At 46.3% G+C, this 26,897-nt stretch overlaps 3 protein-coding genes across 4 annotated transcripts in view; 1 reads left to right on the top strand and 2 right to left on the bottom strand.

The window, feature by feature from the left end:
- Window positions 1-999: 999 nt before the first annotated feature.
- On the top strand, window positions 1,000-14,136 carry tfe3a (transcription factor binding to IGHM enhancer 3a). Its single transcript, XM_028992785.1, has 11 exons — window positions 1,000-1,188; window positions 1,409-1,555; window positions 5,184-5,297; window positions 5,901-6,138; window positions 6,222-6,449; window positions 9,232-9,315; window positions 10,554-10,671; window positions 10,883-10,939; window positions 11,047-11,122; window positions 11,202-11,349; window positions 11,715-14,136. The coding sequence occupies exons 2-11, from the start codon at window positions 1,413-1,415 to the stop codon at window positions 12,123-12,125; spliced, it is 1,617 nt and encodes a 538-aa protein (XP_028848618.1). The 5' UTR covers window positions 1,000-1,188; window positions 1,409-1,412; the 3' UTR covers window positions 12,126-14,136.
- A 2,340-nt stretch (window positions 14,137-16,476) lies between these two features.
- On the bottom strand, window positions 16,477-20,383 carry LOC114797746 (myoD family inhibitor). Its single transcript, XM_028992786.1, has 6 exons — window positions 20,336-20,383; window positions 20,136-20,215; window positions 19,945-20,024; window positions 19,100-19,346; window positions 18,579-18,773; window positions 16,477-17,640 (listed from the first exon to the last, which is right to left on the bottom strand). Exons 4-6 carry the CDS (start codon window positions 19,341-19,343, stop codon window positions 17,396-17,398), a joined length of 684 nt encoding a protein of 227 aa, XP_028848619.1. The 5' UTR covers window positions 19,344-19,346; window positions 19,945-20,024; window positions 20,136-20,215; window positions 20,336-20,383; the 3' UTR covers window positions 16,477-17,395.
- A 2,512-nt stretch (window positions 20,384-22,895) lies between these two features.
- fgd1 (FYVE, RhoGEF and PH domain containing 1) overlaps window positions 22,896-26,897 on the bottom strand; it is a 28,192-nt gene continuing 24,190 nt past the window's right edge. The window contains exon 17 of one of the 2 annotated variants that reach the window (XM_028994654.1): window positions 22,896-26,804. In XM_028994654.1, coding sequence (XP_028850487.1) covers window positions 26,535-26,804 — 270 coding nt within the window. In that variant the 3' untranslated portion in view covers window positions 22,896-26,534. The remainder of the gene's footprint in view (window positions 26,805-26,897) is intronic. The other variant, XM_028994655.1, reaches the window with a different exon arrangement.

The raw sequence follows: 26,897 nt of genomic DNA, 5'->3' as shown, positions 1-26,897 counted from the left end.
ATACCAATGTGGCGACCCCTAACAGGAAAAGCCGAGAGGAGACAACAGCTACTTAACTGCATTTGAATTGAATGAAAACCTTTTTTTTTGTATCGTACTTTTCTTAGTAGAAATTTAAAAGGAGATGATGGCTGATGGAGTTGATGAAGGTACCACGCTGAATAATTACTATAGGGGAATAAAGAAAATTATCCATACAGAACTTTATATTACGATTCAAGATTCAAGATTCAAGATTGGTTTATTGTCAGTACAGCAATATACATAGTACACCATGTATTGAAATAAAGTTTCACACAGACCCCCCCATAGTGCAATTCATAAAAGAATATAAATACATATGTGTGTGTGTGTGTGTGTGTGTACAGTACAGGCCAAAAGTTTGGACACACCTTCTCATTCAATGTGTTTTCTTTATTTTCATGACCATTTACGTTGGTAGATTCTCACTGAAGGCATCAAAACTATGAATGAACACATGTGGAGTTATGTACTTAACAAAAAGTGGAGACGTAAATGGTCTTGAAAATAAAGAAAACACATTGAATGAGAAGGTGTGTCCAAACATTTGGCCTGTAATGTATGTACACACTAAACTAAACTACACTAACTAAAAAACTAAAGCTTAAATACTGCAATACCTTAACACAAGAAATAAAATGTAACGCAAATAGCATTACACATATATATATACACACACACACACACACACATACACACACACATACATACATACATACAATAAGCAATAAAGAGCATATTTTCATGTGTGCCAACAGGGAATATGTTTACGTACAACCCTGCCTACAACACTATCTTCTGTTATGTAGAAATCATACTGGACGATTGTATGAACGGTGTTTGACAGAGACTGATGTCACGCCGGTTTTTCGCGCGACGCTGACGAAACGTCGGGCAACGAGCGGCGGCACCTGATTGGTCGAGGGGGAGCCGGTCTGATTGGCCCCGCGCCTGTCTGTCCGATCTCGGCTGATCCGGGGCCCGCGGGTTTCCCCCTCTCCCTTCCCTTTTAACCGCGGTGGGGCCGCCCGGGCCGCCGCGGCTCTCGGTCCGCTCCCACTCGCCCGACGGATTCGTGCGGAGCGGACGCCAGCGTCCGGCGGCGGCCTTCCTGAGGAGAACCCGGCTCGGCCGCACGTTGCCCGCCTAGCAAAGCGCGTCAAGGAGGTTCTCCGCCTTCCCGTTACCAACTCGTTAGCCTGTTAGCTTAGCTTAACTGATTGGATTAACTTTTTTTTTTTTTTTTTTAAAGAAGGTAGCGAACTGTCAGACAGCCACGCAGCCGTCAGGTTTTATTAATCCCGGCCGCGTAGCAATTTAGGCGCGAACGGCCGCTCCCTTTTACCTTCTTTTTTTTTTTTTTTTTTTTGGGGTGTGGGGGGTGTAGAGACATGTCCGCCCTCCCTGTCGCCGAGGTGAAGCGCGGGGGAGCAGCAGAGGGGAAAGCGGAGCCCGTCGCCTCGCCTGGACGCGACGCGCCGCAGACCGTCTACTTGATCCTCGAACCCGCGTCCGACACGGTCAGCCTGATCAGGTAAAAAAAAAAAAAAAAAAAAAACTCGCGCGTTGGCAGTAAAGTGCGTCGCGACGTGGGAGTAAAATCCCGCTGGCTGATCCGCCGCGGCTGGACGAGTTCGTGCGTGTTCGTAAATTGCACGTTGCTGTGTGTTTACATGCACGCCGGGACTGCTGGACTACATTTCACATTTGCTATCGTCAAGCTGAATGCCAGAAACAGTGTTAATTAGTGTTAATTAATGCCAAAAGTAGTGTTAATTAAGAATCATCCTACAAAATGTTTATGTCTGCCATGTTACTATGTTATTACATATGGATATTGATCATAAAATTGCCTTTACTGGTAGATGTGAACCATGACATTTTATGAAAGCGGTTCGAGGGCCAAGTGTAGAACAGGTTGTGAAAAAAACAAGGAGTTGACAACAACAGGGACCCGGCCCTCGGACCCGCTGTGTAGGTCACCCCTCCGAAGCTTGTCCCCGTCTGCGTTTACGGTGCGCAATGCACAGGCCTGGTGACACGACGGAGAAATAAAGGTACACACAGGGTACAATATTAAACCTCCAGGGACAAAACTGTTCCTTTCAGTTTGTGACACCATGTTGTACATGATTTGGGAGAGTACATATTTGTACCCGTGAACCTGCACCACATGGAAATGATCCCAATTAGTCCAACGTCCCAACAAAAATGCTTGTAAATTGCAAGATTTCGGATGCACAATAGTGACAGAATGGCAAGTGGATCTGACCAATTTTTCAAAAAGAGGCTGATGTTCATGTTTGTAAAAGTAACTTTTTTCACAGCAACACAACAAAGGACAAAAGTAATGTACAGGGTGGGCCATTTATATGGATACACCTTAATAAAATGGGAATGGTTGGTGACATTGAACACATTTTATAAGTGGTCGGAAACTTATAAATAACTCATGAACCAATAAAGTTACGTTAAAACCAATTGTTTTTCTTGTGAAATTACCAATAAATTTGTCACATGACCCTCTTCCTATTGAAAAAACAAAAGTTTTATCCAAGATGGCCGACTTCAAAATGGCCACTATGGTCACCACCCATCTTGAAAGGTTTGCCCCCTCACATATACTAATGTGCCACAAACAGGACGTTAAAATCGCCAATCATTCCCATTTTATTAAGGTGTATCAGACATAGCAGCGTGTAGCTCAGTGGACTCTGTGCCTGTGAGTTGAAGGTTGCCGGTTCGAGCCCAGCCTCCCCACGTCTGTGGCTCCTTACCACTGCATCATAGTTAAATGTAAATATAACTTTAAATTACACTCATGACAGGTACACAAATGGTACAGATGACTATGATAAAAAAAAGTACCTGTGAGGACAGGTCCATTATTCTTCAGAAGGGTACTGAACCAGCGACAAGCATCTGGGTACCCATATAGGTACACAGTGGTACTTAAATTTCTCTGTGTGTAGTAGTTTAAAAAAAATATTACTTTACTCTTATAAACTAAGCTGTCTAATTTATTTAAATTTTACTAAAATACCAGGTGTGATAGACTTTTTAATTGGTCCTGTGTTGTTTTGCCGCAGTCTTGCATGCTACATAAGGCGTTGCGTAGCGAACTGCGGGCTGGAATGTCATTACCAAAGCAGATTTAGCACATGCAGTGTTTTTAAGGCTGTAAAAAGCCGTCTTTTTACTGCTCCCGTCCCTGGACCTTGTTGTTTGGGAGGACGTGACTCAGCAAATCCTTCGCCAGCGGGCTTTTCCCCCCTTCCCGCCCACGTCTGACTTCTCACCACACCAGCTATTTGGCCAATTATTCTGCTATGCACTGTGTGCGCCGGTTGTTGTTTGTGCTGTTCAAGCAGAACAAAGTGAATCACATTTGGATTATACAATATATTTACATTTGCTGGTGCTTTGAAATGAAAAAAAATAAAAAGATTCATGGTTTTAATTGTGAACCCCCTCCTCAGCGTAGCTTGTTTTTGTGGTTCTTTGGATGGTTTTTGGCCTAATTTCAGATGCTGCACACAAAGGTGATGTTCGGGTCGCCACAAGCCCGCATTCAGAATGCGTCGTGCGGTATTTCATAACCTGTGTGGAGTTTCCGCGCATGTTGATGTCGGTCGTTGCTACGCTGTGGGGCAGAATAGGAGACACCCGTCTCCCGTACCAGGCGTGTCCACTCAAAAAAGGCTGCCGCTAAAAACTACAACAACTCGAGTAAAGTGGAACTGTAGATATGCCAACATTCTAGAATGGCCAGAAGTTTATTATTTGCAATATATTCGTTTAGATTTGAAGGAAAATTATTATTATTGTTAATTTCCAGGTTTTAAATTATTTAATTGTATAGAAAATCTGTCTGACAGTTGTGCGAGGGACGTAGGTCAGAGTGCAACACTCTTTGGCCGTGGCGACACGGAATCTCAGCAGACCCACAGATCTGAGGAAATTGTTTTTATTTATTTATTTTCCGTAAATGGTTGAAATTTTATGAAGACGTCTCGTGTCCATTAGTCCATTGCGCAAGGACCGGTCCAAGATTCGGGACATGCAATAAAATTTTATTTCCCCCTAAACAAGTTCAAGTTCAAGTGAGCTTTGTTGTCACTTCAGCTGCGTACAGGTTAGACGGGTTAACGTTACAAATTTTGCTTTTGGGGGGTAATACAATCTGGGTCTTAGTTATTGCTTGTAAGTTTATTTTGACCCCTGACCTTTATGAGGCTGTAATTACACACTATGAGCAACATGAAGGTGTGACGAGGGCGGCGCTCTGTCGCCCTCTTGCGTTCGCCGCCACGCTGCTGCTCAGTTTATTTCTGCTTCTCAGGATGGGACCCACTTTCTGTGGGACTCGGACCTGCCCTGTCATGCCTTTTCTGATTATTTTTCCCGGCAGCCGGCCAAGAAAGCTCTGTGTTGGTTAAAAAAAAAGGCAAAACATGACGATCCCCAGTAAAAAATTAAAATGTAGTGCTAATAACGAACTAATACAATATGGTTTTAATTTCATTTTAAAAATCCTTGCGGTACAGAATGCAAAACCTCGCCCTCCTCCCCCTGTACACTTGCTGTCAGGTCCTTAGCACCCTGCTTCTTTTCGGGGTACGTATTTATCAGACGCCCTTATCCAGAGCGACTTACAACCAGTAGTTACAGGGACAGTCCCCCCCTGGAGACACTCTGGGTTAAGTGTCTTGCTCGGGGACACAATGGTAGTAAGTGGGGTTTGAACCTGGGTCTTCAGGTTCATAGGCGAGTGTGTTACCCACTAGGCTCCTACCACCAGGTATTGTGGTCCTGGGTCGCGGCCCCTGCGTCTCCCGGGCACGCATAACAAGTGTACGTTGTCGTAACGACGGCTCCGGGTGTTGGTGAACCGGGCTTGGAATTCCGTTTCGGCTTTCGGAAGCTTGTGGGAAGAAGTCTGTGGAACGCACCGTTAGGCCGAGCGGACCACACAGCAGCACCGTGTTTTGTCATCTGTGCTGTGGGTTTACTATATTTATATTGTTTAAATAATAAGTGTGTGTGTGTGTGTGTGTGTGTGTGTGTGTGTGTGTGTGTGTGTGTGTGTGTGCATGTGCACCACAGTGCCCGGCTGCCTGAAAGCGCTCAGTGTTTGTGTTCTGCTATTGCCGTGTCCCCAGAGTGGAGCCCGTCCTGCCGGAGTCCGGCATCGTCGCCGACATCGAAGTGGAGGGCGTCCTCGCGTCCTCGCCCGACGTCTTCTACCAGCTGAAGAGCCAGCCCATCGCGGTCAGGTAGGTCCGTTCCTGACCACGCCGCTGCACCGTCCCCTAAATCCCCACCAGCCACACAAACAAGCAGCATGTTGGGTAGCTGTGTGTGGCACCACGTTCAGGCAACCTCGTAATTCCGTACGCAAATTTCACCTTTATAGCCATTACAATAACATCATCATAATGCTGGTATTCACAGAGAGGAGTGTGTTTTTTTTGGCGAGTAAACCATGTAAACCCTGGATGAACGTCTCATCTCGGGGACTTTCCAGGCACTGGCCAGAGTTGAGATTCAGTGCGGGCCTCCGTCTGGGCAGACCTGGTATTAAACGATGGCGTTTTCATCGGGTTCGACTTCCTGTTCTGTTTACGTTCTGTCACACTGTGGGACTTTCCGGTGACTCAGCAGAAGCGGCGTCCGCAAAGAGGAAACGGCTCTCTGTTGTTTGATGGAAGTGTTCTGATTTAAAACGCATCGTTTTTTAAAAAAAAAAAAAAACATGTTAATAAAATTTTTTTTATTAATAATAATGAATGCATTAATTAATTCGAACTTTTTGCAGGTTGTCTGTTAACGTAGCGGCTTTTGTTTGTTGACTCTTCCCCCCCCCCCCCCCCCCACAGCTCCTCACAGGCCTCCGCAGACCCCACTCCGCCGCTCAGCGCGGTCATGACGTCGCGGGTGCTGATGAGGCAGGAGCTGATGCGGCAGCAGGCCCACGACCAGGAGCGCCGCGAGACCCAGCAGCAGGCCTCCGCCGCACAGCTCCGCCCCGCCGACCCCTCGCTCGCCATCTCGGTCTCCCCGGCCTTCGCCGCGCCCAGGTCCACCCCGGCGCAGGTGCCAGTGGAAGTGCTGAAGGTACCTTTTAAAGAGGTCTGGTCACATTGGCAGCATTTGAAGGCATTTCCATTTATTCCCTCTTTGTACGATTAACGTTACAGGTGCAGACCCACCTTGAAAATCCCACAAAGTACCACATCCAGGAGGCCCAGAAGAAGCAGGTGAAACAGTACCTTTCACACACCCGGGGCAACAATGCAGCCAGTCAGATGCTCGGGACCTCCCCCTCACCCCACCGCTCCGGCTCAGCCCCGGAGATGAGCAACGCCACCGGCAGCACCCCCAGCAGCCCACTGGCAGACCTCAGCCTTAGCCCCAAGAAAGAGGAGGTGAAGATCCTGTTCTTTATGTTGACACTGCGCACACACACACACACACACACACACACACACACACACACACACACACACACAGTAAACTTCAGCCATTAGCAAAGGTCATGCCGTGTTCCAACATTTTTACTGCATGCTAAGGTCCTCCAAACACAGCATTTTAGATCTACATTGATACTGTTAAAAAATATTCAATTAAAACATATAATAATTATGATCTCATTAAAATAGGTTGTTTAAGACAAATTACCAGTCTGTTGTGTTGTCATAAATAAATAGAACTACACATATATAAAAGTAAAGTGAAGTGATTGTCACTTGTGAAACACAGCAGCACAGCACACAGTGCACACAGTGAAATGTGTCCTCTGCATTTAACCCATCGCCCTGAGTGAGCAGTGGGCAGCCATGACAGGCGCCTCAGTAGCACTTTGGCGGATCGGGATTCGAAGCAGCAACCCTCTGATTACGGGGCCACTTCCTTAACCGCTAGGCCCCCACTGCCCCATTACTTCTCTCATTTATTTCTTATATAAAAATCACATACAGTATGTCTCAATGGGCTCAATTTACCTCATTTAGTGCTCATAAAGCACTGACTGAGTAAAATATGAGATTTTATGTTGTTAATTCTGTGCAAAACCTAGGGTTATGGTTTAGATCAGCAGGATCTATTTCAAGGATCGCCACTGGTCAGGATCTATTACATCAAACAGTTCCTGCTTTACCTACAAGCCTTAAAAAGGCACTATACTTACACTGCTCTTCCTGTTAATAATCAATGTGATTAGAACATTTTGTTTACATAAAGGGAACTATTTGGCTTATTCTGCACTAAATTATGGTCTGTCTAAAAAAAGAAAAATGCAGTGATATTTATTTTCTCTGGGTTCAGTGTGTCTTGCTCAGGGACACAGTGTCAGTAAGTGGGGTTTGAACCTGCGACTTTGTGGCCATGTGTGAGCCACCGGGTGGCTGCTATCTCTCCCAGCTCTCCCAGCTCAGCTTTATCTTCATAAGCTGACCATCTGACGATAAGCGGAACGTTTGGATGAGCGATTTTTGCAGGGTGGCCTCGCTGCTTTTTGCTGAGTAATATGGCGCTGCTGGTGTCATCTGAATGCAATTTTCTTCTGGTTAGAATGCATCCGGAACTGACCTATCCGCGAAGTTCAAGTATTTCTCGATTCAGCAGATGCACATTCCTGCACTAATGAAGTGTCGTTACTGAATAATGGGGAGGAGCTGTCTGTGGTGCTGATCCGTGAAGGTTTCGTGGGGTTAAAGGGATCTTAGCAGTTTTGTGCCCTTGCATGACTGGAACAGTGGGCGCAGCGTTGGGAACTTCTGCTTTTTACTCCCATGGTTTTGGCTTTTTTCTCTACTTCAGGAAACAAATGAATAAAATAATTGGCATCGTTTGCATTCGTTTGCTTTTGGCATCTGTCCACGGAAGACCAGGGGAAAAATGCGGCCCGTGCAGTTCATTAGTTTGAAAATCCCCTGCGGTACCTCGCAAAAAAAAAAAAAAAGTCACTTTTGAAGCGATTAGTTTGGGCAAAGCGCGAGCGGTGCCTTTTGAAGCGGAGTTGGCTCCCGCTCCGGCCACGGCAGCACACTTTTGTTGCGTCGGTGTGAAAGTTCGCGTTCGTGCAGCCGTGCGTCTGGTGCCACACTGTGCGAGCAAATACCACACCGGCCGCCCAATTACCTCCGCACGCTTCGCGCCCTCCGGCTCCTCATCGCCGGCGAGGCCGTGCGGCTCCGCCCCTCTGGAAACCGAGCGGGAGGAGTAATACGTACGGGCTGTCCAGTGGCTCTTTTCCGTTAAGACGGGCAGGGGCGAGGCTGCCGGCGGTGACGGTGACGCTGAAAACTGCTTGACTGCGCCGATACAAAATGCGAAGAATGCAGAGGGTCCCAAAATCTCCAGAATCTGTCGGACTTGTGCTTCAAATCGCATGCTCGTGTCTCCGTAGGACGCAGGGCTGACATTTCTGACGTCCGCGTGTAGACATCGGGGACATGTAGGATCCCTGGGCTTTCGCCGGCGGAAGACCAGTCACATAAAATGCATCATTTTTGGCCAAAAAGAAAAGACGGGTCAAAAAGTCGGCTGTGAACGAGTCACGAGAAATAAATGATTCTATTTGGAGAGCGAAAATGGTTCGTCTAAAGCTGCAAGCAATATTGCTAAGTTAACAAGAAAAAAAAAAAACGTGGTCAAATATTGACAAAAATGTTCTCGCTTGTAGGAGGTACTGAATTCGTTTCTTTCACAGTAAATACACGGTAACTGGGTCTTTTTCACGGATGTTTTTACAGACATGGTGCCGTAAAGGAGAACTTATTTTGTGCTCCTCTGTTTAATTCGGGTTTTTTTTTTTTTTAAACGAATCGCATCTTAAAAGCAGAAACGTTGGCTGTTCGCACGTCAGCCGCCTGGTTCCTGGTGTTCCTGTGCAGTTTACGTTCTTCAGCTGTAGGCATCAGCAGTGTTTCTGTTCAAATCGAATTCAATCACTGTTAATATCACTTTTTAATAATAATCATTTGAGCGTTCTGCAGTCTTCCTCAGTCTGTTAGGAAGATATGAAAAAAAAAAAATACCCTCGCAGCAGCCCAACACTGTACCGACACTTTCATTACAAATGCCACTCCGGTCTGTAGGACTGCTGTAGGTTGTCTGCTTCTCACATTCATCTCATGGCGTCCTACGGTGGTGGCACTTTGCCGAGAGGTTTAAACCTTTTTCGCGCTTTTTAACCCCCGGATTCAGATGGAGGACGTGATGGAGGACCTCATCAGCCTGGAGTCCAGCTTGAACGACGACTTCATGGCCTCGCTGCAGCAGCCCAGCACGGTACGTTGCCGTGCCGCTTCACCTCAGATTCCAGCTCCAGATCTTTGGTTTCTGTAGAATTTGTCGAGCTCTTTTGGCCGGGTTGTGCAAGGCCTTATCTCTCTTTTTTCCCTTTTCTTTTGTTAATACAAAAGCCGTTCCCCGTCGTTCCTACCAAAACCGCACTCGTGGCTGATAATAACCGGCCACGCCACCGGCGGCCCTGGCCGCCTGCGAGCGACTGGCGTAAAAAAATCTGCCGCGCGTGCCCGGGCGGCGGCGGGTCGGCTGCCGGGCTACCGGAATCCGGCAGGCTCCAGTGGGAGTAAACATCCACTTCTGACACATGGCTCACAAGTGGACGCGCCTGGGCGGAGTCGGCGCGGCAGAGGAGCGTGGGCGGGGCCAGGCCGAGCAATGCAGCCGATAGCCAACTGTGGAGGGATTTTTTTTCTCTTTTTTTTTTTTTTTTTTTCTTTCTTTCCTCCTCCTCTTTCCCAAAAGACATTTCCCCATTTGTCAACTGCCTCTTTTAAAGCGCCACGCCGAGAGAAAGAGGAAGCGCGCCGCAGTGTGCGTCGGGAGAAGATGATTTTGCTTTTACTGCAAGAGGAGAAAAAGAAACAAAGTGACAGTGAGGTAAGGGACGGCGCGTCCTGGACGTCTCGAGTGCCCTCTCGGCGGAGGAGTCCGGGGACCTGATCTGTGTGCAGTGGGGTTGTTTTTTTAATTTTTAGTATTTTTTTTTTGCACGCTCGGCGTAAAACCTCCTCTTGAATCGCCGCTTTCGAGCTCGTTCAGAGGAAGCGCGCTCCCGAACGCCGCTGCTCGGCACTTTTTGACAGTTTCCTGCTGAACCAGAACCGGCGTTCCTGGATGCGAGGTGACTAATCGTTGGCTGGGTGTTACTCAACGGCTCTGCTGACTGAAGTAGATTTCCAACCGCACACGACCATTCCTTTCGCAGTTTTCCGGCGAGCCTTAGCTGCGGCGATAAGTGTTTTTTTTTTTTTTTTTTTCACGTATCAGTTTCATTTCACTTTTTTCATATCTGCCGTTCTTCTGGTTTTAGATGTTTTATTGTGTTATATGCAGATTAAATACATTCAACTTTAGCCATTTTTCCCCCAAATGAAGCCGGTCAGAGTGTCTACGTTCAACAGCACGTTGCCTGGAAGGACTCTTATCTTAAGGCAGTTTTGCTGGTAAAACGTGTGGGAGGAGCCTCCTTCTGAAAGCTCTTGATTGGTTGCCCTCAGCTGCCGGTCTCAGGAAACCTCCTCGATGTGTACAGCAGCCCAGGCATGGCAGCGCCGGCCGTCACAGTCAGCAATTCCTGCCCTGCTGACCTGCACGACGTCAAGAGGGAGCTGACCGGTGAGAGCCGCTCATCATTCGGCGCTTTCTCTTCTCCTTTCTGCACTCCTCTGTCCTCTACCTCTCCAGCCCTGCACCTCTCATTTCCACAAAAACGCGTTCAACTTCCCATTTCTAACTTCGACTAGTAACCGCGTCGCTGCTTCTGTAAAGTCAGACCTGGCGGAGGTGTGGCACAAATAAAAAAAAGTGGAAATTCTGTTTTTTGCAGACGTCGAGGCCAAAGCCTGGATGAAGGAGCGACAGAAGAAGGACAACCATAACCTCAGTCAGTCTTTTTCTGTTTTTTTTTTTGTTTTTTCAGTGCTTATTTGTGAGCAGCACTTCCTTGCCTAGTAAAGTACGACAGAATGCCATGTCCTCTTTATTCTGCAGTTGAGCGAAGGAGAAGGTTTAACATCAACGACCGCATCAAGGAGCTGGGCGCGCTCGTCCCGAAGTCCAGTGACCCGTGAGTGTTCTGACAATGAGCTGGAAGCCGAGACTCGGGAGTATTTCCCTTCACTGCATGGGGTTTTGCTTTAAACCAGTGAGATGCGCTGGAACAAGGGCACCATCCTGAAGGCCTCGGTGGACTACATCCGCAAGCTGCAGAGGGAGCAGCTGCGGGCCAGGGAGATGGAGACGCGGCAGAAGAAGCTGGAGCACACCAACCGCAGCCTGCAGCTACGCATCCAGGTCAAGTCTAAAATCCGCCGTCTGTGTATCTTGTATCACAGCTTCAAAATTTAAGGCAAGCGGCTACGAAGCATTTTTATGGTCTCTCAATGTAAGTCTGACAGCATTTACTTATCCAGAGCAACTTACAATCAGTAGTTACAGGGACAGTCCCTCCTGGAGACACTCAGGGTTAAGTGTCTTGCTCAGGGACACGATGGTAGTAAGCGGGATTTGAACCCGGGTCTTCTGGTTCATAGGCTACTACCACCCTAGTCTTCACAAGTACATGGGTCAAGAACATAAAAATGCTTTGCAATCGGTTGCCTTTTGGGGAAATTCTGGAGGTTTGACCGCCCTGACCTTGTTCTTGGCTCCATCTGTAGGAGTTGGAGATGCAGGCCCATCTCCATGGCATCACCCCTTCAGCGGTGCCTGCTGTCCCAGGCGCTGATCTTCTCCTAAGCCAGCAGCAGGAGCCCAGCGCAGGAGAGCCGCTCTCCAAAAGCCTCCTAACCCTCGAGGGGCCAGGACTGGGGCAGACCACCTTCCTGACCCAGCCGACCCCCGCGCCCACCAACGGCACCATCTCCAACCCGCTGGACCACCTGGACTCTTTGACCTTCACTGAGCTGGACAACCCTTTCAGCCCGGTCCTCATGCCAGATATGGACATGGACCTGGGGGACATGCTCTCCCCCGTGGGCGCCGCCGACCCCCTGCTCTCCTCCGTCTCCCCTGGTGCCTCAAAGACCAGCAGCCGGAGGAGCAGCTTCAGCATGGAGGAGGACTCGTGACGCCGTGATGCCAGGGGAGGGGCCTCAGCCTCCGACGCTGCCTGATAGAGCGGTGCGATATTTTACAAGTCGGGTCGCGTGTTCCGCCCCTCTCTGTATTACCGCTGTAGCCAATCAGATCCGTTCCGCAAACCACTCCATGTACACATTCACTCACGCATAGAGCTACAGCACTGGATAGCATTCACACACACACACACACACACACACACACACACACACATATATATATATTACATAGACACATATGTAGAAAACAGAAAATTATTATAACCATTTTTTGTTTTTAATGCTCAGAACTGTAGTACTCTTGCTTTCCGCAGATTTGCTTTCCTGGCGCCTTCTTCCGTGTTTTGCACGATGCCTCCCGTCGCTAATGCAAGACACACATTTTTATTGACACAATGACGCAGACCCGCGTTGCCCCGCGCGTGCCCTCAGGAAGTCGCCCCGATCGGGAGCGACGAGTGCGCCTTGGCCTCCTCCTCCTCATCTGCTGGGAATTCGAGGTTTCCTTCCTGTGGATGTGTGTGGGGTCGATGGCGTGAACGCCAGAGCGGCGAAGCCAGTTTACAGGGATCATGTGACCATCAAACAGCTGCTACTCGTGTTATGTTATGGACCGCGGTGACCCCGGTTACTGAGTTGATGTTAACGATGAAATCGTAAATCTCATTTGTTCTCTTCCGATGCCTCTCTGAAACACAGCGTGATTTAAGAAGCAGGTTTTATTTTTTTTGGGGTTTTTTTTAGTGAGAATTTCACCTGACATTCCGGACGGGATGGCCGCGCTGCTCCTCCTGTCGTGTGAGAGATGTTTTGTTTTTTTTTTTAATACGAAATAACATCACAATGATAAGCAGACAAACATTTGGAGTGAGGATGAAGGGAAACATACAACTTGCTGTTACCTGATTTTTTTTATGGCACTTGTTTTTACATCATTCCGCACATATATGCAATGCCTGTTGGTGGTGTTACGTGCGTCCGTCGTCGTGTACGTATTACAAACCGTTGTCTACTGAAATATACATGTTGTACAAATACTTTTGTAGTGTGAGCTGTACACTTCACTACATAATACAGTCAAACGTAATTAGTCTAGGGCTCACATTTATATTATGTGACCACTAACTTTGTGTAAAAGGGGTTATGGGAGGAGTCATTTAAAAGTATTTCGATTATAGAATAAAAGTATAAATGCAGGCCATTTCACCTGAATCCATAATAGTATCATAACGTGGAAGTTCTGCAAAGATTAATTTATGATTGGGTCACATATTGGACGTTGCTCATTTGTGATTGCCTTTATGTTAAGGCGCGCTTTTGCGTACGAAAGCGGCACGAGTTCCTTGAACGATCTTCAACCAACAGAACAAAAAACGCGGCTCTGCAATTATTTATGATTTGGGGTGATGTGTGGTCCCAGGTGCCAGATCCCTGGAGATCTGAACGAGTGTTGTCCTTACATTAAAGACACCATTAAAAAGAATACATATCTATATATTTTATTGAGAACTGTGAACATTGATGCAACATTGTTTCCACCTTTTGTAAAGTGTAACTGCATTTGTCCTTTGTAGTCATTTCAGATTAATGATCCTTTTATTTTTCAAATACTTGTATGCATTGTGCAATTGTGTATATCACACAGAAAAGACAGTTTTACACAAGCTCACGACAACTTTAACAGAACGGGGAAATCTTTGTTAACGTTTCTTTTCGATGATTTGCATTTGATATGAATTTTGTAATCAGACACAGTACATGTCGACTCTATGAGAGGAAAGGGAATTTATCACATCTCTGTTTTTTTTCACATAGGGCTCTTAAGTGGTTGCTGTTATGTTCTATTAGCACCACAGACAACAGATATTTTTAATTCCTGTTTCATTTGTTTCTTTTTTTATTTCTTTTAATGTAAAGAAATTATTTTTTATGATTCAAAATCAGTGTCCTTGAATTTATACTAATGCTAAAATAATAAAATCTATTCAGGGGTGAACTTTAATTGATTTAAATAAGAGATTATATTTGACATTTTCACATAGAAGTACATGAAATGCGGGCTTTCCGCCACCAGGGGGCGACTGTACCCTGCCAGATATAGCCTGCCCTGTATTCGTGCGTTAAATATCTGAATAAAACGCAATGCATACTACGAAAAATACATTTATTCCAATAGCATTCAGGATTTCAAGGTCAAATTCACTGGTTTATTTGGACATAAAAACAGACGAAGACGTGAACAGGTTTTTGCGTCTCGCCGTATAAAAGCTCATGTTTTAAACGTGCCTGCCATGATATTGGATTGCTGGGAGTGGCATTAAAATTCAGAGGGATCATTGGTTTTTGATGAACCCCTTTCACCTTCCTAAGCCGCTGTTAGATTTGGGCGTGGCTCGGTGTTAGTTTAACCCTCCGCTCGGTGGGCCTCTGAATGGGTGTGTGCTGTTTGGACAGACCTGGATTCGTGATTGGCTCGTGATTAATGCGTGTTTTTTAATTGTGATTGTAAGATACCATATAATATATATTGCTATCAAACTAGTTAATTTCCCAAATTTCCCGTGTGCCCGGCGCCGCGGCCGACTTCGTGAGGTGTTATTTATAAGAAGTGCTGTGCCGGAGCGCGGTCTGGCCCTGGCCCGGTGGCCGATGTCAGGAATGTGCACACCGGTCAGGGGCTTTTTTTTTTGGTCGAGGGTTCAGGGCTGGGAGTCCAGCCTCTGGAACCATGTGGCGATGGGGAATGGCCACGCTGAGCATGGAACGGTCCCAACGCTGTAAAAGCTGCTTCCTGCCTTTTCGGGACGGGGGGTTTGGGCCGGCGCTTTGATGTGCGGCGGGCAGAGGTCCTGGGCCGGCGCGGGGCTGGACGCGCAGAGGCTGGCCTGTCAGCCAGCACTGTCATTTCAGTCACTTCCTTCACTTCCTGTTGACGCCACTTGGCACGCCGCTTCAATAAACAATTCCTTCCTGGCCACGTTGTACCCGACCCACAGCGTGGAAGAAAACCCACAGCCTCCTATACAGGGGTCACTACGAAATTACAGCTGAAGGCTGATCTTCCTTCAAAAATCCAATTCCAGCCCGATCCACCGAAGTTCAGCACCAAAGAACATCAGTAGTCCTGACGGCTTCGGACCAGAGCAGCGTGTGGGTGGACGCTTGTCACACCACTTCCTGGAAGTTCACTTGTATCAGGCCTTATGGAGCAGCTCAGGTCTCTGCTCTCTTTACACGGCCCGCTTTGGACCTGGGGGACGGAGGGATACGTCACTGGCAGCTCCGTTATCTTCAAGCTCGGCGTGTGAAGCGGGCGTCCAAGTCCAGTCCATCCCCACGGTGAATAACCAGGGCAATATGTTGTCCAGACGACGCAACGTGGGCTGTTTTCTGATACTGCTGGGTACATAACTCCACATGTTCATTCATAGTTTTGATGCCTTCAGTGAGAATCAACCAACTTAAATGGTCATGAAAATAAAAAAAACACATTGAATGAGAAGGTGTCCAAACTTTTGGCCTGTGCTGTATAGCAACAGTGGGACACAGTGTGTGGCTGTAGACTAGTGGGTGACACAAATTCCCAGGTTCGAACCCCACTTACTACCATCATGTCCCTCAGCAAGACACTTAACCCTGAGTGTCTCCGGGGGGGGGGGGACTGTCCCTGTAACTACTGATTGTAAGTCGCTCTGGATAAGGGCGTCTGGTAAATGCTGTAAATGTGCAATTCTGCGAAGTCCAATGACCCAGGGCAGAGTGGCCAGATACCCAATAACCCGATAACAAATGCCCCAATTCACCAAAGAAAAGACCCAAAATATGATATTTACCTTTTTAACATTAATTACCACGTCTAGACCACTGCAGCATGTGTCACGGGGGGACCGGGGGGGCATTTACAGACATGACGGCAGGAAAGGAGTCCCAGCAGGAGCAGACATGCAGGGCCTAATGCAGCATGAGTGCTGAGAGGCAGAGCAGCGGCAGGGAGGGGGGACAGCGCGTGGCGTGTTAAAGGGGGCAGAATAGAACACATTTTCCCCCTTATGTCGTCACGGGGGGGATTTTTTTTAATTCTGGAAAAACGCCGACACGACTTCCTCTCTGCACCAAACATTGTGGATGGTGTCGATGACGTCATTTCCGCGAATTACTTCTATAGGCCGCTCCCCTTATCGTCCCGCCTCTCTCCGCCTCATTAGCATTTAAAGCTCCAGACCCCGAATCGGCGCGTCCTGGGAAATTGTGGGACTGGATCATTGTGGCCTTAATTCTGCACCAAGGCTGAATTTTGGAAAGAGACTTCAGATAAAGTATGAGGAGACCAATAAGAACGATATAAAAGCCAAAAACAGTAATAATGCAGTAAATGCGGGGACCACCAACCCAAAGCCGCTCAACGACATCATATTTACAGAGAAGATGCGCTTCTTTCTACAGAAATGGGCCACATAAACTGTCCCAAGTGACAAAGTGGCTCCTTCCGGCATCACATCTACACTGAAAAACGCTGTCGCTTGTTTAATGTGTAGTTACGAAAATATTCATTCGTTCTTTTAAACTACGATGTCTAATTTATGCTTAAATAGTAAATAGTATTTTCATTTGACTATAATCTACTGGCAGCAAGTTTGGTTTATTGCAGCAATGCCAAAAAAATTGGATGTGACAGATTACGTAGTTTTTTTTTTTTAAATTTTGCCAGTGATTTCTTTTTTCAGTGTAATTCATCTGACCTCTGCCTTCCCCCAGTTCCCACAGTTTGACCTTCATTCGTGGTGTCTTGGTTTACTGGTGTCGTCTGACAGAAACGACTTTCTGTTTAAAAAAAAAAAATCCCAGATTTAAAACATCTTTACGTTCTCTGCGCCTTTGAATCCGTATCCTTGGGATTAGTTTGAAATTAGCTGAATACATGCTGAACTGATCTCAGACCAGCGCTCAGACCCAAACTATTTCAAAACGGCTCCATTTGGGAGGGAAATAGACTAATTTGGCAACACTGAATGATTCACTTGCCCATACCAGTATAATGATAGCAGTAATAGTTTAAAAAAAAAAACAATGATTGAATGCTATTGTTTGAAATTAATACCTGGAATTGATTTTGAAAACATAATATTTTTGTGTACAATAAATATGAAACAACCGCGTGAACACATTCTCAATACAATACGCATTACGAATCTTATCTTTTACCACACAATACCGTACAAAAGCACATAAATGGCGCTCCTGTCTTGCACTTTCACACTTTTTCAGGCAGTGAAGCATATGGAGCAACACTCCAAGCAGATCTCCAGACAGTCGGAAGACTGACAGCAGTCCTCCATTATCCCACAATCCACCAGGGCGTCGCAGGCCTCCTCGCCGCAGGCCACGCCCTCCCCGCAGCAGCACAGCGCCTCGCAGGCCGGCCCACAGGCCAGACACTGGGCGAGCACGGAGCACAGCGACAGAACCTCGCAGAACAGGCAGGCCAGCACGCAGTGGACACAGCAGTCTGGAACGCGAAGCACAATAAGAACCATGAGGCTTCTGGGAAACGCCGGGCCCAGTCACTGCACGGAACTACCGTGACAATTATTACCAGGGCAGATTCCAAATTACTGGTCCCTTGTAGGTAATAACGGCCATTAATTCATCGTAGCATTCATATTCCAGAGGTTCTGCTTTCGTACGGTAGCTCATTGGCACCGGGCGGCTTTTCTCCAACTGTGACGAGCGCGCCCTGGACGCGAGGCGTGAGATAAAATGTGTGCGGAATGTCAGATAACGCCTGGAGCCCCCTGCAGCACCGAGATATTACAATATGTGGTAGTGGCCGAGTGGGTAACACAGGAGACTACCATCGTGTCCCTGAGCAAGACACTTAACCCTGAGTGTCTCCGGGGGGGGACTGTCCCTGTAATTACTAATTGTAAGGCACTCTGGATAAGTGCGTCTGATAAATGCTGTAAATGTAAATGCAATATATACAGTTCGTGAACCACGGTCATCAATATTGACAGGTTCAGTTATTGATGGTTATTAATAGACATTACTGATTGATAAAGTGATTCCTTTTCTTAATTGAAATGTGACCTCTGCATTTAGCCCACCTCCATTTTGTGAGCAGCGGGCAGCCATGACTGCGCTGCCTGGGCAGCAGTGTGTGGGGGGGGGGCGGCAGCACCTCAGCGGCCCCTTCCGATTACGGGTCCGCCTCATTACCCGCTGCCCCGATACACAGTAATTATTACAATTATTACAAGTCCTGGCCTGGACACTGAGTGTGCAGAGTTTAAGTGCTCTCCTGGTGTTGCCGCGGGTTTCCGCCGGGTTCTCCGATTTCCTCCCGCTGTCCGAAATTATTTGCGCGAGGTGGATTGGCAACTCTGGATTGTCCGTAGGCGAGTGAGTGTGTGAGTGAGTGAAGGGTGTGTGTGGGGCCACCCTCACCGTCACCGGCCACCTTCTGTATCTGGTCGGCGTTGGCTTGGAAGCTCTGCTGGTTCTTGCCGGCGGAGGGCGGGCGCTTCTTGTCCTGGTGTCCGCGCCCCTTGCACGGTGATGCCCGACCCCCAGAAGCAGCTGGAGGGGTGCAGATGGGTGGGGCGACCTGCTGCTTCGCCGCAGGGTTTTCCGGAGGATTCTCTGAAAAGAGCAATTAAACAGTTAATTACTTAATTCACTGGACGGGTCCCGCACCTCACTGTCCATTAGTGAGCATGAGACAAAATGACTGAATGTCGGTTCCGAAGCATTATCCTTATTAATATTATTCTGGTATTAAAACATCAGTTTTGGAGAAATTATTGTACCCCCTTATTTCATCCCACGAAGGTCGGCAGTTCAAAAAGTTCCCATAAGCTGGTCCTGAGCAGTACAGGTTGGAAGCAGGACGGAGGACGTGTGTCCTCCCCAGATTCCCGCTTCATGCACCCTTCATCACAAACAGTCCTGAGAAAATGTGAGGTTACCTCTCTCCAGCTTCTGACAAAGTGTTGGAACGTGGTCGGGCAGCAGGAGGGTGTCTTCGTTGGAGCATGTCTCGTCCGTGATGGACTCGCTGCTGCTCCCGTGATCCGCTTCTGCTGGACCAGGGGATGGACTGGACTTGGACGCCTGCTTCAGGTTGTTCTGATGCACGTCTGGACCCTCCGCTGGGTCCTGCCCAGCATCACGTCCGTCCATCGTGGCTTCTGTCTCCTCTTGAGACACCATGCACTGACAGAACAATGCGGGGAAACAGAAATCAGACCTTGGACTGGCGGGGAAATAAATTCTGTATTATTTAGGGTGGCAGTAGCCAAGTGGGTAACACACTGGCCTATGAACCAGAAGACCCAGGTTCAAATCCCACTTACTACCATTGTGTCCCTGAGCAAGACACTTAACCCTGAGTGTCTCCACGGGGGGACTGTCCCTGTAACTCCTTGGTCGCTGTGGATAAGGGCATCTAATAAATGCTGTAAATGTACATATTTAATAAGGCTTAATCTCACAATTAAAGAAGTGCTTTGTAAAACATAGTAATTTTTCATTTGTAAGCTGCCCCCTGTATTCCTTTTCACATCTTTATTCTTTCATTTTGGTCTTTTAGGACACCCATGACAACTTCTTTTTTACAGACACAGACACACCCCGCCGGCATCAGCAACACTTACAGGCTTCTATTAATAAAACGGCGCCTTCCATTCCTGGGGAAATGATAGCGAGAAATCTAACCAGCACGCAGGCATTTTTTTTACGTTTGTTAAGTGGACTTTTCCCACGTCCACTTTTCTGTCGTGTTGCCAGATCAGAACCGTTTCTCCCCGCTTACCTGGACGGAGTTCTGGTCCAGTCCGCGGCCGCGGAGGAGTAAAGTAATGCGGGGAGAGTGAGTAGCTCCGCCGAGTCCAGCTGCGGTGGTGGAGGGAGAGAGAGAGAGAGAGAGAGAGACCGACGCACTCTCCCTTACTGTAAAATTGTAAAATTCGTGTTGCCAGATCAGACCTTTTTCTCCCCGCTTACCTGGACGGAGTTCTGGTCCAGTCCGCGGCCGCGGAGGAGTAAAGTAATGCGGGGAGAGTGAGTAGCTCCGCCGAGTCCAGCTGCGGTGGTGGAGAGAGAGCGAGAGGGGGGAGAGAGAGAGCGAGAGACCGACGCACTCTCCCTTACTGTAAAATTGTAAAATTCGTGTTGCCAGATCAGACCTTTTTCTCCCCGCTTACCTGGACGGAGTTCTGGTCCAGTCCGCGGCCGCGGAGGAGTAAAGTAATGCGGGGAGAGTGAGTAGCTCCGCCGAGTCCAGCTGCGGTGGTGGAGAGAGGGGGGGGGGGGGGGACCGACGCTCTCTCCCTGCTGTCTCGTACCGGACATGATTATTACTGTGGTATTTACACCTTATTATCACCGTCCCGCTGTTGTTATTTTAGCACCTAACGTTCGCGTTGGTAGAAATTTGCGGGGAAAGCCTATTTGTGATTTTGTGGATACGCGAAGGAACCTTCTGCGTTGAGTAAAGAAACATTTTGTCTGTGTATTTTTTCCTCTACGTTTGTTGCCTCAGGGCGACATTGTGCAGTTAGACCACTTTTGTTTGGCCTGTAACATGCTCATGGATGGAAATGTGCTGGGATGCATAATTATCATAATAATATTTTATCATAATAGCATTTTCCCAGGAAATGGATGGAAGAACATCCAGCTCGTTCCTTCCTTTTGTGAGGAAAGTCAGCTTGATGAGCCTGGTGGTGAAGAAGAATGGTCGTAATAAATGTGTTTGTTGTGGTACACTTTTTTGCAATAAAACCTTTTCTGATGATTTTTTCTAATAACTGCGTATTTGAACTGTACATTTTAAAAATTATTCGGCTTGCATGACTGCAGTGGCGCTTCTACGCCTGTAGGGGACATTTTTTAACAAGGGTCGCATTTACAAAATTACTTTTTTTTACATGGACCGTTTCAGAAAGACTCAATTTTGGACATAAAAACTGTTTATGTGAGAGCTTTTTTGAAAGCCTTCGACATTAAATTAACCTTATTTACACTTTATAAATCGAGATTGGTGTCATATGTCTAAAAAAAAACTAGCTTCACCGTTACACCTTTATACAAAAACATTAAATAATGCAGCATCTACGAATCCATCATCCAAACTTTATAAACACTGTATGAAATTATAGTGTAATGGTATAGTGCTTTTCACAGGTGTAATTGTGTGTACAGGGGAACTGTATGGGGTGTTCGAGGGATTTGGGGGTCGGTCCTACAGCAATATTACCCCAGAAAGAGAGGCAAGCAGGGCAGTGTCCCAGATATATATACTACAAACCCAACCCCCCTAAAACAACATTAATTTTGACCTTAATTTCCCCACAATAAAATTAAAGTCAACACAAACTAAGGGGAAACTAAAAATTTCCCCTCAATTCTATAAATTTAATCCTCAAAAAAAATCCTTACATTGTGCCTTAATTCTGACAGTTTAAGAGCATTTTTTAAGCAAGGAACCCTAACCCTAATTATTTTTTCATTTAAGATTTATTTATAAAGTTTAAAAAAAAAAAAAAGATTTGCATTAACAAAGTTAATAATACAGAAGAGCCCCCATTCCCAATCCCACCCACAAACAAGTCAAAAGAGGGAAACGTCAATATGAAGAAATATACCAAAGTGGAAAATAGCAGGACAGGAGGGAGGAGAAAAAATGAAGTAAAAAAGGGGGATGTGTGCTGCTAAAGTGAAGAAAATAAAAATGCTGTGCTAACACAGGGCATAGGTTGCTCAGAGGTTCAACATGGACTAAGGAACTAATTTCCCAAATTCTGGAAAAAAGTAACAGTCTCACAAACAGAATGTGCAATGCTTTATAAAAGATAAGATAAGATGATCCTTTATTAGTCCCACAAGTGGGAAATTTACAATTTAGTAAATTTTGTAAAAAAAAAAAAAAAAGCTCCCATTCAGAGTGAAAAAGGGAACACAAACAACACACTGTCGCTCCAAGTCAATCATGCGTCTGTGACATCAATCACTTTGGAAGCAATATCAGGACTGACAGCAATATCACTGACTGACAATCAGTTTCACATGCTGTTGTGCAAATGGGACAGACAAAAGGGGGGAATTATAGGCAATTAGCAAGACGTCCCCAATAAAGGCGTGGTCCTGCAGGTGGTGCCCACAGACCACTTCTCACTTCCTGTGCTTTCTGGCTGATGTTTTGGTCACTTCTGAATGCTGGCGGTGCTTTCACTCTATTGGTAGCATGAGACGGAGTCTACAACACTCACAAGTGGCTCAGGTAGTGCAGCTCATCCAGGATGGAACATAAATGCGAGCTGTGGCAAGGAGGTTTGCTGTGTCTGTCAGCGTAGTGTCCAGAGCATGGAGTATTTTTGCATCTTATTCATGTGGACATTTTTTATGTTTAACCCTTGATTTACATTTACAGCATTAATCAGACGCCCTAATCTAGAGCGACTTCCAATCAGAAGTTACCTCTGACTTTGGAATTCTGGTTCATAGGCCAGAGTGTTACCCACTAGGCTCCAACCTCCCATATTTATGATTTTTATGATTTGCTGCATATCAGGAAGAGCAGATTGTGAGTAGTGTATTGGAGTAAAATGTAATTGTGGTGTAGTAGCGTTAAAAATCCTCCCAAAATGGAAATACAGAGACTGCTTGTGAACAGATACTGAAGCATGTTGCAGCGTTGTATGCCTGTGTTACGCGCATCGATGATACGAATTCACCGTCGGTCCAAACACATCTTGACACCAATGTTCTTTTATTATTTTTTTAATTCATAAACATTTTCATGATCTTGCACAGATTTTTCATTGGGAGTTCAACATACAATGGTACCCAGTGGCCTGCCACTAATATAATTAATAGTAATAACAATAATAATACTAATAATAATAACAATTTCCATAACAGTAATATTCATTACAATAAAACTATACAAAAACAAAAGAAAACTTGTGCCATTTAGTGTTTGGTAACTCAAGACTTCAGGGTCAAGATTCAAGATTTTCTTAATTTACCCAAACTGCAAATCTTCACTTTGCATTTTCTTTTTTTTTGCCAAATTGCATTTCACGTAGCAGAAAATGTTTCACAGTCGTGCTTTACCCCCACTTGCGGTGTCTGGCAAGATGGAAGCGGGAGTCGGTCGTGCCCCATCACTCATGTTGACAGCGTATGAATGACTACGATGATCATGTCAGCACTAGGTCAGAGGCACTTGCTCCTTTTCCGGAGCCTAGCGTGCGGTGGGAGGGAAGGTGAAGGCACAAATCGACTGAGGTCTCACCGGCAGACGTAGGATAGCGCTCGAGTCTGGTCATGTTTGCACGATCTCACAAAGTCATATGGTTTCATATGGTTCTATCTGCTATGCGCGTGCCACGTACACGGGATCCAGGCCGTTGTGGCTGAACATGTGTTGACCACTCAGGGATTTCTCGACGTGATGCAAGCTGCTGAGATGGGTTCATGAGGTCCCAGACTAAGGCCTGCCGTTGTCCACCGGTGATGTTCGACTACAGGTAAGCAACATGTGCATATTTGGATAAACACCAGCCACATTAAGGGGAGAATACTTCACACCTTCGATCCTGCCAGACCTCCCCGAGGACAGGAAATACTAAGACACCATAACTCATGTTGGCCAGTCCTGTCACAGAGCTGAAAATGTAAACAATTAACAATTTGTTCCTTTTACAGTTGAAAATGTACATCGTGAAGTTGCCTGTAAATGCTAAATGTCTTGCAGGTTAAATCATGTATTGTGTCTTCACAGCAAGCAATTCAAAATTGAATTAACAGATGAAAAACATTTTATGTGGGGAAAATGTCACGATCAGTATCAAAGTGGATACTTCCTCAAACGCTACTTGTCTGTTCAGACGCCCCTGGCCTAGACCATTAAAAAAATGTAAAAAAAGTACCTCAAAAGAACCTACAACACCGCAGACAGAGTTCACAGGGGTTTAGAAATAAGGTCTCGAAACCTCTTTCATTCGTGTAGCAGGAACTAAATAAGAGCTTAATAAAACATGGATCTTTCCCCCCACATAACGGTGCCATGCTTGCTTAAAAAGACATACACTTCTTCCCCCTGGCCGTCCAAAAACCCTAAATAAACGCAGTAAATTAGAATTCCGGGTTTTAATCCATGGCCAAATTATCATTTGAAATAAAAAAATAACAATAAATACAAGGTTTAAAAAAAAACGTAAAAAATACACAGAGGATAACAAAAATTGATGAAGAAAAGGACCGAACGAACGACTCAATCATACAATGTGCCCGCAGAATACTTTGGCAAAAGCGGAGGCGAAGTAAAACGCTGATAACTGTAAGCATGTTAACGTACTGTAAGGCGTGATACAACAATGGCAATGCAGATTTAAAAAAAAAAAAAAAAAAAAAAAGATTTAGGGCAGATAAATACGGCTGAGCGGTTACTGACATGGGTGCAAACGCTCTGGTAGTAGACTGGTTGGAGTATTTATGTTCCTTCTCGGCACATAAAATTAAAAAAAAACTTGAATTTTGAGTCCCTTTCTCTTTTCGATCTGTAATACAAATGGACTGTTGACAATAAAGACGGAGCAATCGGTACAAAAACGAAACAAAAGTTTGAGTCGGTGTGCCGTTATTTGTGTCTTTCAAACGGCAAAATAAGAATAGAAATGGATTCAGACGTGAAATAGGCCACTGAACACCGACCTTGCACGGTGGATTAAACAAAGGAACTAAAGCTATTCCCGTCAGAAGTTCCACCAAATTCAACTGCACACAACAGATAACACCAAGCTCGTCAACAGCACTCGACCCACACAACTGGGCTTTGAAGAGCATAAATAATATGTACAAATAAAACGGCCCCTTTCCCTCTTTTAAAATTTCATCCAAACGCTTCCTGTGTGAATTTCCCCATATATACTCTCTATGTTTATCAAAACACTTAATAAGGCATTACCATTGATGTTATCATGATAAAAAATTTGCCCGATTTCAGACACATCTTAAAATCACCTCCCTTGCTACAAATTCTCAGCCAATATCTACAATTCTTTTTTTTTATTAAACCGTTACAAAAAAAAAATTGTCTTCTCATCGCTGGCCACCTGTCATGCAGATATTCACAAAGTGACACCGGAATGCGTGTCACCCAAGCACCGCCTCGTCTGTATTCCGGACACCTTGCGTCTCCTTGCCAACGGACAACAGAGGACCTATCGGTTGCGTTAGGAGGGTGCATTACAGTCCCTCTCCACAAGAGGGCAGAGGGGCTGCTGGGAAAACAATAAAAAAAATCCTGTCCCTCTACAGTACTGTTGAGCTTTAGCACCAGCGAGCTCGAGTCGAAAGCGACTCTTGACAGGCACTACAGATTTACGCTAATAAGATCACTTGAAGTGGTTCAAATCGCCTGATTGGTCATTAAGCTCTTTTTACAGCACGAAGGGGAGCCATTCTGACCCGAGCTCCGAGTAAGTGAACCCCTTTAGATCCTCTTTAAATGTGCCAGCATAAGAAACCCCTCAAACCTGCAATTTATCAAAGAGCATGGCTCAGACGGACAATATATATCGTATTTGCGTTTATAGAGGACATACTCGTGTCGAAAATCCTTCCACATCAGCCCGTCACCGTGGTCTCACTAACTGCAGTTAGTTACGCATCTGTATCTGTCGCATCTCCAAACTGTACGCATGCCAGGACTTTCACACGCTAGAATCTGGCACCTTACCGCAAAAAGACCACCGTGGGCCTTCTGCGAGCAAATCACAAGTGACAGCACCCCCCCGCGTCAGCCAGAGGCCGCTGATTTATCAACAGTGGGAACGGGCGTGGCCGTCTCCCGAACGACTGCCAGATGTGTGTGCACGCGCAAGTTAAGTGCCATTTGAAGAAGAGCGTGGTAAACGGCCTCTGCGCCACTACTTCATGGGTTACTTTTATGTTTCTATATTTATAAATGATTCATGAACCTTAATGAACCGGCTATTTGAACCGCGAAATTAGTTCAAATTCCTAATTAACACGACAACACAGGTTGACTGGAGGAGTGGGTGCCACGCAACTCAATAGCCTAATAATTGTTAGCCAGAGAACGGGGTCGTTACTCAGGAAGACGTACGATATACGGCGTCTTGCAACATCTTCTCGTGGGTGAGCACACTTTGGCAGGTTCTTGCAAAAACACACTGATCACTTACAGGATGAGCAATAGACGGAGCGATGTACCTGTAGATATTGCATGCAACTGACAACCAACACTTAGTACAGGTGTGTGTATGTTGTGTGTGTGCGTGTGTGTTTGTGTCTGTGTACTACCGACTGTTCATGTAAAGCTCGCATTTCTACAATTTGTGTGTAAAAAAAAAAACAAAAAAAAAAAACGAATCATGTGCTTTCTGCCAACGGGGCCAGCTCCTCCCCCTCTTCCTCTAGGGCCTCAGATATAGGGCCGTGGACCTGCAGCTCCTCCCCCCTCCCGGCTCGTGATAGGACCTCCATCCAGCGGCGCTGGAGCTCCTCCCCGTCGGCGCTGAAGAAAACGGTCAGATGACTCTGGCTTATTTTGAAGGCGTTCCGGCGCTCCAGGCGATCACATGGTTCAGGGAGCGAGACTTCGAACCCGATGAGGGGGATGCTGCGCTGGGCTTTCACGTCCTGTTCGCACAAACGAGGAGGAAGACGAATGAGCCGCCATCATATAACGCGTGGATGTGGAGCTGCTGTGAGTGCTCAGGGGGGATGTCACAC

Source organism: Denticeps clupeoides, chromosome 10 (assembly GCF_900700375.1).
Source record: "Denticeps clupeoides chromosome 10, fDenClu1.1, whole genome shotgun sequence".
Classification (NCBI taxonomy): domain Eukaryota; kingdom Metazoa; phylum Chordata; class Actinopteri; order Clupeiformes; family Denticipitidae; genus Denticeps; species Denticeps clupeoides.
The sequence above is the reverse complement of the archived record's forward strand: the minus strand, read 5'-3'. Positions and strand labels throughout refer to the sequence as shown.

Coding starts and splice junctions, on each gene's coding strand:
- tfe3a (XM_028992785.1), top strand. CDS start 1,413: ATGTCCGCCCTCCCTGTCGCCGAGGTGAAGCGCGGGGGAGCAGCAGAG. Junction 10,940..11,046: donor GAAGGACAACCATAACCTCA/GTCAGTCTTTTT, acceptor TTTATTCTGCAG/TTGAGCGAAGGAGAAGGTTT. Junction 11,350..11,714: donor GCCTGCAGCTACGCATCCAG/GTCAAGTCTAAA, acceptor CTCCATCTGTAG/GAGTTGGAGATGCAGGCCCA.
- LOC114797746 (XM_028992786.1), bottom strand. CDS start 19,343: ATGGTGTCTCAAGAGGAGACAGAAGCCACGATGGACGGACGTGATGCT. Junction 18,774..19,099: donor TTGTCAGAAGCTGGAGAGAG/GTAACCTCACAT, acceptor TGCTCTTTTCAG/AGAATCCTCCGGAAAACCCT. Junction 17,641..18,578: donor ACAGAAGGTGGCCGGTGACG/GTGAGGGTGGCC, acceptor TTCGCGTTCCAG/ACTGCTGTGTCCACTGCGTG.